The 12,701-nt window shown below is 38.9% G+C and overlaps 1 protein-coding gene across 1 annotated transcript in view; it reads right to left on the bottom strand.

Moving 5' to 3' along the window:
• The window catches only part of DNAH1 (dynein axonemal heavy chain 1), a 799,478-nt gene that overhangs the window by 62,415 nt on the left and 724,362 nt on the right, over positions 1–12,701 (bottom strand). The window contains exon 66 of the mRNA XM_030205737.1: positions 905–1,101. Coding sequence (XP_030061597.1) covers positions 905–1,101 — 197 coding nt within the window. The remainder of the gene's footprint in view (positions 1–904; positions 1,102–12,701) is intronic.

Raw genomic sequence — 12,701 nt, 5'->3', positions numbered from 1 at the left:
AGAAAGCAGAAGTGACTGACTTGGTTTCTCCCTGTGAGAGGACTGGCAAGCTGGGAGATCCAGGAAATTGAGGTATCCTGTGGATTACAAACCTGGCAGTGTCCCATGGATTACAACGTGCTGCAGTAAAAAGGGCCTCAGCACACGGCAAAAATGGCCCCCGCCGCTAATTCAGGGCATTTTTTTACCATAGCTTAGTAAAAGGGCCCCTAAATGAAGAAACAGAATTCCTAACTTTATATGGATAGTTAGGACTGCATATTCAATGATCTGACTTATATGGATATTTTAGCTAAATAGATGCATAAAGTTATAACATTAAGGGCCCTGTTTACTTAGCCGCACTGTAGGTACACTAGCATTTTAATTGCACAATAAAATTACATGTGCTAATGCTAGAGACACCCACAGGAATATATGGGTGTCTCTAGCATTAGGGAGTGCTAAAAATGCTAGCGTGCCTTAGTAAACAGGGCCCTAAGTTATTGATATATTTTTATGCGGTCCCTCTCATGCTGAATATTGCTCAGCTGTTTTGAATATCAAGCCCTTTCCCAGGCACCACTGAATGATATCATATAATTATGAGGACTGCATAGCCTGTTTGTCCTCAGAGAAATGGATATTTACTGCATAAAACAAGGTTGCTGAATATTGCTTTTCCCCATAGGTAAAAACAGTGCTAGCACTTTCACCTGTGGTTAAAAGGGGTGATACGTGGGTTGGAAGCACCTGCTCTGTTCTGCTGGCCTGATTTTGAAAGGGAAAATTGTCCAGTAAATGACCCCATACAACATCAAACCTTGATCTTTTTGCCAGACTTATCCAGTGCTTCAGAAATCCGTAAACATTTGTCATGATAGGATAGCATCATCAAGACTCAGTCGGTCAGGGAGTGTCTTACCTGTGTGGTTCAGAACTGTCAAAAATCTTTCGGAATGCCTGCAGATCCAGCTCAAAATCATCGGCAAAACTGGAGAAGTTCTCTAGACTGGTCAAAGCCAAAATGTCACGCCATGCTCTTTCAGACAGCCACTCAGAGGCAGGGTTATCACGTGCTGTGTGAATGGTGCCCCCAGAAAGAAGGTATCGCCATTCATCCTACAAATGCAAATATATGTGCATTGCTTGATAGAACAAGAATAACATATTTTCCAGTACAAAAAGTGCATGGTTAAAAAAGCAGTATAACATTGCAAACCAAAATTGGTATTTTCCTTTATTGGAATTAGTATGCAATATAAAGAAGTTTCCCTCATTCACAGCTCTAGTTATAGAATTCGGTCCTGCTCTACAGCATCTCCTGCTGTTCTAGTACCAAGATCCACATACTTAGGCCTACCAGTGCACTTTATAAGCAGAAAAGAACATAAGTACAAAAATACTGCTATACTGGGACAGACTGAAGATCAATCAAACTCAGAATCCCATTTTCACCCGTGGTCAATCCATGTGACAAGTACCCAAGCAAGATCCCAAAAGAGCAAAATATATTTCATGCTGCTTATCCCAGGAATAAGCACTGGCATTCTGTCAGGTTCACCTTAATAACAGTTTATGGATTTCTTTTCCAGGAACTTGTCCAAACCTTTTAAAAACCCTGCTATATACTTTTACCACATTCTCTACAGATGATTTCCAGAGCTTAATTATACACTGAGTGAAAACATATTCCTCCAATTTGATTTAAATGTACTACTTAGTAACTTCATGCATTTCCCGTAGTCTTTGTACTTTTGGAAAGAATAAGCAAGCGATCTATGCCCATCTATTCCACTCAACTCATTATTTTATAGCTCTCTATCACATTTCCTTTACCTGTCTCTTTTCTAAGCTAGAGTCCTCTTTAATCCTTTCCTCATAGGGGAGTTGTTCCATCCTCTTAGAAATTCTGGTCACCCAACTCTGTGCCTTTTATCATTTATTCATTTACTAGACCGTCACTTATTACAAAAGTAAATCAGAACGGTTTACAATATAATATAACATTAAAATAACATTAAAAAACAGTAGATACTGTAAACATACTCTGAAATCCATTTATGATAGGAAAGCTGAGCAAAAAGTCATTCTATTAATAACATTCGTACAAATTTCTCAGGCTATAGTCAAAAAAACATTTAATAAAATAAAAAAAAAATCTAAATTTTTTTTTCTTTTTTCTTCCTCCTTTTTCCTTCTCTCTCCTTTGTTTTTATTTTAAACATTATTTTCAAATGAATCTCGAAAGAAATGTGTTTTTAAAGTTTTGCGAAAGTGAGTATAAGGATCTTCAAGCCTAAGTTCTTTAGGAAGACAATTCCAAAGTGTAGGGGCTAAGAAGAAGAATGCAGATGTTCGCATTGATTCCCATCTAGCTTTCTAATTTCAGTGTTGCGACCCACATATGTATCATGCCTTGTAAAAGTCTTTATATACTTATACATTATTCATTCTGCCTTAAACATATGTATTAATGTCAAGAGTTTGTTTTACTGATCTAAACAACATACTTTATAATTTAAACATCAATAGAAATCAAACAAAATAAAACATGGAAAAGAAAATAAGATGATACCTTTTTTATTGGACATAACTTAATACATTTCTTGATTAGCTTTCGAAGGTTGCCCTTCTTCGTCGAAAGCTAATCAAGAAATGTATTAAGTTATGTCCAAAAAAAAGGTATCATCTTATTTTCTTTTCCATGTTTTATTTTGTTTGATTTCTATTGATAACCTTAAGAGTGGACTAACACGGCTACCACACTCCTCTAATTTAAACATGAAAGAACAATTGTAGAAATATTCAAAAAGTAATTATGGATAAGAAAACAAAAAGTCTGGGATGTCTAAATTGTTACTACAAGAAAACTCATAACTCGGGGGCGGGGCGTTTCAAGATGGCGGCATGCCGCAATCTCGGATGAGACCTCTAGACGACGGTAGTGAAATTAACTTGTTTCTACATTACCAATATGCTGCACACGAAGCGTAAGGGAGCGGTTAAGACCGGAGCCACGGCGGTCAGGACCTCCTCCCCATCACAGCCGTCAATCGAAAGGTTCACCATGAGGACTCCAGAATTATTCACTGGGAGCCGCCCTGCTGTCTCTTTGCTGGGAGAGCTACGAGACTTGGGGCTTGATGTTACTCTTTCGCCCCGGGAGCCCAACATACCGCCTGTGCCCGAAGGTCCTCCCTCTCCTATTGGGACGCCCAAAACGGAAGTCGTCGAAGGGGTCTCCCAAGCAAGAGGCCAGGAAGAGAGTATAACTGACAGAGGCACTTAACAGAGGCGGGCTATCAAGCTTACAGAGTTTCTCTGGTAAAACCTCAGACGGTAACTTTAGAGAACATATGGGATGCTCTCCAACAACTTGATACTAAACTTACTGACTCAACGGAACATTTGGCAGCATTTGTGGGTACTGTGGATAATCTTTCTAAATCTATAGAAACAATTAAAACTGACTCTAAAAACCAAATGGTTCAGTTTAAAACTGAAGTAGAAAAGATTCAAGGAACTTCAACTATGCTAATAAAGGATAATGCTGTTATTCATAGGAAGCTTGAAACAACTGGAAAATTATAACCGCAGATTAAACTGGGACTTCTCCTTTAGAAGCCTTTAAAAAATATCTGATAGAGGTCTTGAAATATTCCCCTGAACTTATACCTCCAATTAATCGAATTTATTATATTTCACAAAAGAAGAAAAGTGAACCAGGAACAGATACAGAGTCACATGGGAAAAATATGGACAAAATTTGAACTTAACAGAACTTTAGAGTCCTCATTAAATGAGGATTCTGAAAGAAATACTTTAATAGTGTCCTCATATTTGAGCAAGATTTAGAAGCAGTCAAATGATTATTCTTTAGACATGCACAGTCCCTATTTTGTGGGTCAAAAATATGGATGTACTCCGATGTTGCTAAACAAACGCAGGAAAGAAGAAGGGCATTTTTAGCTATTAGAAAGGAGGCCCTAGAAATAGGAGCCTCCTTTTATTTGAACTATCCCTGTAAATGTGTGATAAAATATTTAGGGCTTAAATACATCTTCTTCAATCCTGAACATTTGAAAGCATCTATAGACTTAAAAAAACTGTCAGAAACTTAGTATCTGATATTGGGCTGATTTAAGTTGATATCTGGATAGGCGTGTAAAGCTATATACATGTTTAAATTGTTATATATGGTTTTCTTTCTCCTGGAATAATGCCTAAACTCCCCTCCCTTTTTTGTGGTCTAAAGAAGATTATATACAAAAATCTTTTGGATGTATTTATCCACAATACTTATGCCTATCTGTATTTCTTTACAAGTGTTATCACTTGAGATGTAAGTTTTTTAAAAGTATAAATTAAAAAAAAAAAGAAAACTCATAAGTCTTGAACCAAAATCTTCTTTAATGCAGTAATTAAACAAGGACAAATAACCAGGGCCGCCAAGAGGAGGGGGCAGGGGGGGGGGACAAAATTCCCCGGGCCCAGGCCTCTCCCTGGACCGGAATCTCCGCTTTTCCTTCTTCCCTCCCTCAACCCTCTTGCAGAGTGCTACCTTTACTTGTTTCAAAACTTGCCAGGCAGTGGCAGCGATTCACAACCGAGTTTAAAGGGGGTTTGGACAGATTCCTGAAGGAAAAGTCCATTGATCATTATTAATTTTTTTGGGTTCTGCCCATAGGCGGTCGGTGGCCCAACTGTTTGGGGAGGCTAAAGGGGGTGGAGTTAGGGATGGGGCCAGGGGTGGAGCTTAAATCCATAATTGTCTGATAACACACAGAAAAAAAATAAATAAAAATAAAAGTCACAATACTTTTATTAAATTTAGATATTAAATATGTATCATATGTCAAAGAATAAAGTGATTGCTCAAAGCATATACTAACCATAATCGCTCAACTGCAAAACACTATGCACATCTTTGTGCAAAAACACACTCAGAACTTCACTGTACCAAAAATATTACACTGGGCAGAACCTAATACACCATTAGGGGCTTATAGCCCATTTAGTTATGTTTAAACAAAAGAGATCTGCATTAAAAAAATATTTATTTTTATTTTGACCTATAAAACCACTTGTCCCTGAAACATGCCTAAAAACAGAATAATCCAGTTGTGTATCTAAAATGCTAATTCCTACAAATGAGATGACATTAAAATGTGATTCCATGTGCCCCAGCTTTAGCCTTGTTACGATCAACAATCAAGAACAACCTGGATGCAACAGCTCAAAAGTTTGTTTGTTTTGTTTGGGCTGAAGGCAGTGAGGATGTCATGCTGGGGAAACACATTAACCAAATTGGCTTCCTTGTTTACTTACTGGGCTACAAAGAGGCATATTTTCAAAGCACTTTGGGAGGCTAAGTTCCATAGGTTTCTATGGAACTTTGGGAGGCTAAGTGCTTTGAAAATATGCCTCAGAGGCTCACTTCCACTGGTTTTGGGAGTCTTGCATCTTTCTCCCTGTTTCTTCTGCTGCCTGCTGTCTCCCCGGTCGGTCGTGCTGTCTCCCCGGTCGTCATTTTTACTGCACTGAAGAGTTCTGCCTCGGCACCGGCAATTCAGAGACTCAGAGTCAGCCTTCTGCCAGCGTCGGGGCTTCTCCTCAGGGGCGTCCAGGACTCTAACGTAACTTCCTCTTTTCTGCAGAGCTGGGAGGGAGTGAGACATGCCTGAAGAGAAAGCCCCGATGCTGGCAGAAGGCTGACTCTGAATTGCCGGTGCCGAGGCAGAACTCTTCAGTGCAGTAAAAATGACGATGGAGACGGCGGGCAGCAGAAGAAACACAAGATGGTCAGGGTTGGGCTGGGGAGGCTTTGAGGTTCATTTTCAAAGCACTTAGCCTCCCAAAGTTCCATAGAAACCTATGGAACTTAGCCTCCCAAAGTACTTTGAAAATATGCCTCTTAGCCTCCCCAAGCCTCTTATACGGGGCGCCTATGGTTCTGCCAGGTTCTTAGGGCCTGGATTGGCCACTGTCAGGGACAGGATGCTGGGCTTGATGGACCCTTGGTCTTTTCCCAGTATGGTGGTGCTTATGTACTGTGGTGCCCACCCTCTCTGTGGTAACTTCCTGTTTCCATTGGGGCGGGTCGAGCAACAGAGAGAGAAGATGTTGGGCCAGCTGCAGGGCAGTGCCTGTGAATTGCTGCCCTGGCCGGCAAGTTTTGAAGCAAATTAAAGGTAGGCTCAAGAGAAGAGGGTTGAGGGAGGAAGAGGGGGAGATGCTGGCCTGCTGGATGGGTGAAGGGAGAGAGTGTGAGAGAAGTTGGGCTCGGGGCAAGGAGTGAGCCTATTTAGCCCATAATCTTTACTATTGTTTTTCAATAGCATTTGTTATTGTTTTGGGTGAACCACTGTGGTGACAATTTCCACATATACTGGTTCACCCAAAACAATAGCAAACACTATTGGAAACAATAGTAAAAAGATTCTTAGAAATAATGGACTGCCTATTCATGGTCCAACTGTAAAAATACTAAAGCTGTTTCAATTGGATAGGAAGTGCCTTAAAAGGTGGAGGACAACATATTTTATTTTTCTTTGTTTACATCTTTTAAATTTATTTGAAAGCTTTCCATATATAAATATCACAGAATAATAATTGAATATCACTAAACCAGCTTAAAAAATTATTGTAGCTGGAAGAGAAACAGAATTTATAAATTGTATTTTGTGCTCATTTTTCTACACTGTTCTGTATAATACAGATGGCCAAATTTCAGTGAGGATATCCTGTTTCTTGATGGGTTCATCTTAACTGTTGTTGTATTCTGCCTTGGGAAGCCTGGTCCTATAAAGATGGAATATACTGAAATTAAATGGAAATAAAATTAAACTCTCCTTTTTATTGGGGCACATGGATAGACAACTGCATCTGTTTTGTAGACGTTTACATTTTAGATTCACAAATTGATTATTCTGTTTTGAACATGTTTCAGGGGCAAGTGATTTTATAAGTCAAAATAAAAATTAATATTTTGTTTCATGCAGAGTTTAAACATAACTAAATGGGCTATAAGCCCCTAATGAAGTCCATTGGTTTTCTTATATTTTGTTCTTGTGATGACTTATACTGTACCAAAACTGAAAACTCTTATCTCTATAGTATCTGGTTGATAATAAATCAGTGCCATAATTTTGGAGTGGGCTTAAGAGGGGGCCAAGGTCCCCTCGTGTTATGTAGATGCTGGATAGTGGGTGTAATAGAGTGAGTTGAAACTCTCTCTCTTACCCATTCCTGCTGTCACTGGTGTAAGTAAAATATTTTTTGGAATGGCCGTAGGACTGAGAGGTGCCAGGGGGCAGGGCAGGGCTGGGGGGCATGTACTAAAAATCTCCCTCTCAAAACTCAGGAACCCTTGGCAGCTCTGATGTAGATGATTTTGTGGTCATATGAAACCAAAATAGAACTTTATAGATTTGGCATAAAACACGCACAGCACATCACCCTGTTAACATTATTTCTACAGTAAAGCATGACAGTGGAAGCATTAAATTTGAAGATGCTTTGTATCAGTGAGAACACGGAGGCTTGTGATGATCGAGAGAAAAATGGACATTGCAAGTACAGGTAGATACTAGAGAGAAACTTGTTCCAATCTGTCATAGTCCTGGGACTAGGGAGAAGATTCACCTTTCAGCAAGACAATGTTCCTAAGCACAAAGCAAAGGCAACAACAAACTGAATGTCCTTGAGTGGCTCAGTCAAAGCCCAGACCTGGATCCAATAAAAATTCTGTTGCAAGACTCCATTCTTCAAATCCTCAGATGATCCCCAGCCAATGTATTTATAGTCCACTTAGATCCAAAGCAGATGATAATAAAACATAAATAATCCAAGTAAAACAAACAACATAAAATACATTAAAATATACAATATAATACAAAGACATGATGAAAGAATTAAACAAAAATTCAATAACATTTTAACAAAAACTTATGACTATTTCACTAACCTTGTATAAAAATAGCATCACATCAAATTAGATGAATACTACTACTACTACTACTAATAGCATTTATGCAGCGCTGAACATTTGACATAGAGAGACAGTCCCTGCTCAAAGAGCTTACAATCTAGGTAAAACAGACAGACAAGACATTACGGGCAAGGGAATTACAGGGTAAAGAGGAATAGGGGAGGAGGAGGGCAAATGAGTAGCGGCTAGGAGCCAAAGGCAGCAGTGAAAAGGTGAGCCTTCAGCATAGATTTAAAAACAGGTAGAGATGGAGCTAGACGTATGGGCTCAGGAAGACGGTTCCAGGCATAAGGTGCAGCAAGATAAAAGGAACGGTCTGGAGTTAGCGGTGGAGGAGAAGGGGGACGACAAGAGAGACTTGCTCAGAGAGCGGAGTTCACGAGGAGGAATGTAGGGAGAAATGAGAGAGGAGAGGTAATGAGGGGTCATAGAGTGGATGCATTTAAAGGTCAGTAAGAGAAGTTTGAACTGTATATGGAAGCGGACAGGGAGCTAGTGAAGAGACTTGAGAAGTGGGCTAGTGTGGGCATAGCGATTCTGGTGGAAAATAAGTCGAGCTGCAGAATTTTGGACAGATTGGAGAGGAGAAAGATGATTGAGCGGAAGACCAGTGAGAAGTAAATTGCAATAGTCCAAGCGAGAAGTAACAAGGGTGTGAATAAGGGTTTTGGTGGCGTGTTCAGAAAGGAAGGGGCGAATTTTACTAATGTTGAAGATAAAGAAGCATGATGAGCATGGTGCAGTCCACAGCAGTTGGCCTGAATTGAGGCACCAGACGGCTTTAACCCAAGTCCCTGAGGAAATCGGTGAAACCCGCGGAGTCGGGCGTTATCAGGGGAAGCCGATGGGACAGTTATACATTATGACTGGGAAGCAAGCTGGACAAGCATGAGCAAGCGCAGTATTTTGAAAAAAAACATCTGAAAGATAAGGTCACGTTTTTTCATTTTGAGCACTATATCATTTGTGAGCACTTGAATTTAGGCAATAGCACTTATATTTATAATTGAGAGTTAGCCCTATGAAAGATGTGCTATACCACTGGGCGAAATCAATCATGTTGCCTTAAAATTGGTGTTTTTTTTCTGAGGGTACTCTCTTAACAAAAATATTAAAAGTATTGGTAATAATTATCGTGAATATTGGAGTATAAGCATTTGTTAAGTGCTTTACTTTGGTGTGCTGTTAGCCTATTATACATTGTGTGGATCTTTGGTTATTGTATCCAGTATATAGTTTTACCAAGGACAGAGGTTTTTTCTCATATTATTCCGAAGATAAAGAAGCGGCAGGTTTTGGCGATTTGTTGAATATGAGCAGAGAAGGAGAGAGAAGAGTCGAACATGACTCCAAGGTTACGAGCCGAGGAGACAGGGAGGATATGAGAGCCATTAACAGAGATAGAGAATGGGGGAAGAGGAGAGGAGGGTTTAGGGGGAAAAATAAAGACCCATATGCCAAGGAAAAGAGATGACTTTTCAGTTGTACTTAAAAGCCACTATATCTGCTGTGATGGTTAATTACTACTTCTCCTGGGTCATGTAATTGAGAAGATGCTGTTCCTAGATTCCTCAAAACATATATTTCTCATAGAAAGAACTGAGAGAAATCGTATCTCCTTAGATCGTAAAAATCTGCTAGGTTTATAGATCTTAAGCACAGAAGATAAGCAGTGAACAAAGTCATGCTGTAGTGCCTTGTGAATAAGAAGTATTTTAAATCTAACCCTCAACTGTATAGGTATCCAATATCTATATAAATAATTTCCACCTCCAACGTTCTGAAGCTCACTACGTGGCAGTGAAGCCCTGAAGCCCTGTAGTGTTCGTAGGCTCTCAGTACTACTACTACTTAACATTTCTAAAGCGCTACTAGGGTTACGCAGCGCTGTACAATTTAACATAGAGGGACGGTCCCTGCTCAAGAGAGCTTACAATCCAGTCTCACTCAGTTTCTGACACACACACACTCACACATTCACTCTCTCTTCTCACTGAGTCACTCTCACACACGCTCTCTCAAACATACACACTCCGAGGAAAACCTTGCTAGCGCCCTTTTCATTTGTTTCAGAAACGGGCCTTTTTTTTTTTACTAATAATTCAATAAGATTTGGAGTTATATGTTGTAAATGAGACCAACTAGTGAGAAATGTGTGGCTGCTTTTTGTATTGTTTGTAAAGATTTTAAACATGAAGGCAGCAAACCAAAATATAGCAAATTACAGTAACTCAAGCTATTAAGTACTATGCTTTGCAGTGCAGTCCTAAAATCTTCAGTAGGAAGCACAAGCTTTAATTTAGCCAAAAGCAGAGGAGTGGCCTAATTGTTAGGGCCGCGGGCTTTGATCCCAGTATCCTGGGTTCGATTCCCACTGCTGCTCCTTGTGACCTTAAGCAAGTTACTTAGCCCTCTATTGCCTCTGGTACAAAAAACCACAATTGTGAGCCCCCTACAAACAGAAAAAGTACCCGAATATAATGCGTGATTGTTCTCTGCCTTGAACTTGATGCTTAAGTAGATTATAAATGCCTAAATGAAATCAAATCTTGTCATGCACATTTACAGGGGAATTCTATATATGGCACTGCTTGAAAATGCAATCTAAATGGATGCAAGGTGCCAGAACGGGACAGAAACAGCAGATCCACGCAAAAAAAACCCCAAAACACGTTTGCGCTCATTTATGGAACAGTGCATGTTTCCTTGCAGATCTCAAAAGTAGTGCTGAGGCTTGATATTGTATTTCACTTATTTTAACTACAGAGATAGTGGCAAAGTATTTCATTATATTGTTTTACGATAGCTTCCTTGCTAACTTTAGTTTTATTTAAGCAGCTATTTTTATGTTTTTATTTAGACTTCACAGAGACTCAAACAGACAGAACTTTTTATTTTTTGGTTTTGCACTCTATTTGTATTATTGTTTTTATAGTGTCTCTTTATAGACTGCCATTCTTTTTATATTTTATTCAAATGTCTTTTAACATTTGATTTTTTAAATTTGATAATTCATTTATTGTATGCTGTATTCATTTATGTTTGTACTTAATTTTTATGTAGATTCACCTGACACCCGAGGCAGGTCTTTGTGCTGAAACACAGCCGTATCGGGTCGTCTTTATGTTGTTTTTATTAAAGACGTCTTGATATCCTCCTTGAGTCCACTTCACTTCTTTGTTTGTCGGTCTTCAGCTTCCAACATAATAGCACTAAATGCATGTTAAAAATAATAGCAGACAATGATGAATCTTGTGGTACCCCAGTTATTAAGTCCTCTGTAGGACATAACCTATCGTTTATTCTCACTTCCTGTTTAATGCCATTCAAAAAAGATTTAAGTCGGTCGAGAACTCTTCCTGAAAGTTCAAAGGACTGAAGTCTTCCAAGCATGATGTAATGATTAACAGTATCAAAAGCAGCTGAGATATCTAATAAAACAAAATAACTAGAACATTGATCTAAACCTTGCCACAACACATCTGTTGTAAACTGTAAAGACTACATATTGTGAGCTGAGATTGAGCTGTGCAAAGTTGGTAGACAAGTATCCTAAATGATTCATGGCTGTCACTGCTGTCAAAAGGGGCATCCACCAAGTACTGTGTTATTGGATGTGAAGATTTATGTAATCAAGCCATCTTGTTTTCTAACCTTAATTACATTTTGAATATTTTTATAGCTGGTCTTTCATGTTGAAAGTATAGAGTATGTTCTGTATATCAGAAAAACAAGCTCCTATTTTAATACATTTTGAACTGTATATTTTAGACAGAAGAATGTGAAGACTTTTATAAGGCATTGTAGCCCTGCCAATGCATGTCTTTTCTCTGTAGCACATCATGAAATTTGGTATAATATTCAGTTTTGAATGAAAGCCTATGCTCATGTTATAATTTAATATGTGGAGCAGCATTTTAGAAAGAATGTCCAACTCAGAACATGGACATCCAAGTCAGAACTTCACAAATGGACATCCATCTCACATGTATTTTAGAACAGTATACAGATTGTCTTAAAATACATATGAGATGGACATCCATATGCTGGAAATGTCCAGCATGAACATCCATTTTATAAACTGAAACACTCACATTATGAAACGGGGAGAGGAGGTGAAAGAAACAAGGGACATGGATATCTGTATGGCAGCATAGGAATGCCTGTCAAAACTCTACCCCAGTTTCACCCAAACTATACCCCTGGAAACACCTGTATACATCAAATGTATATGCACCACTCTGTTGCCATGTGTATTTCTATGCATATAATTAATGGGGTTTTTTCTGCATAGAAAACTGGCTTCGCAGTGCAGAAAGTCCTTTATAAAGTTACCTCATACAGGGGCAAGTTTCAAAGGAATTCTCTCAGACAAATAGAAATTCAGCCACTTAGAAGACCCTTTAAAAATTGTTCTCCCCTCCCCTGGGGAGAGAAGAGATAGTGCTGACAAAATCAGTTGAGGTGTACACCTGGATTTTCCTTTTAAATCCCAGCATGTTCTTTTTCCTGCATACCTTGCACTTGCAAGCAATGACAGATTATTAAAGTGAAACTTGCAGGTTTGTGCATACAAAGGTTCAAGATTCAAGGTTAAGCTTATTTGATGAATCGCCTAAGACAATACTGTCAAAGCGATTTATATTATGTTTCATCTATGTTACCATATAGGTATGCACCTTAACGTAATACCATATGTTATACTGTTACCCGGAAATGGCAACCGCCA

This window comes from Microcaecilia unicolor, chromosome 6 (assembly GCF_901765095.1).
Source record: "Microcaecilia unicolor chromosome 6, aMicUni1.1, whole genome shotgun sequence".
In the NCBI taxonomy this organism is placed as follows: Eukaryota; Metazoa; Chordata; class Amphibia; order Gymnophiona; family Siphonopidae; genus Microcaecilia; species Microcaecilia unicolor.
The sequence above is the reverse complement of the archived record's forward strand: the minus strand, read 5'-3'. Positions and strand labels throughout refer to the sequence as shown.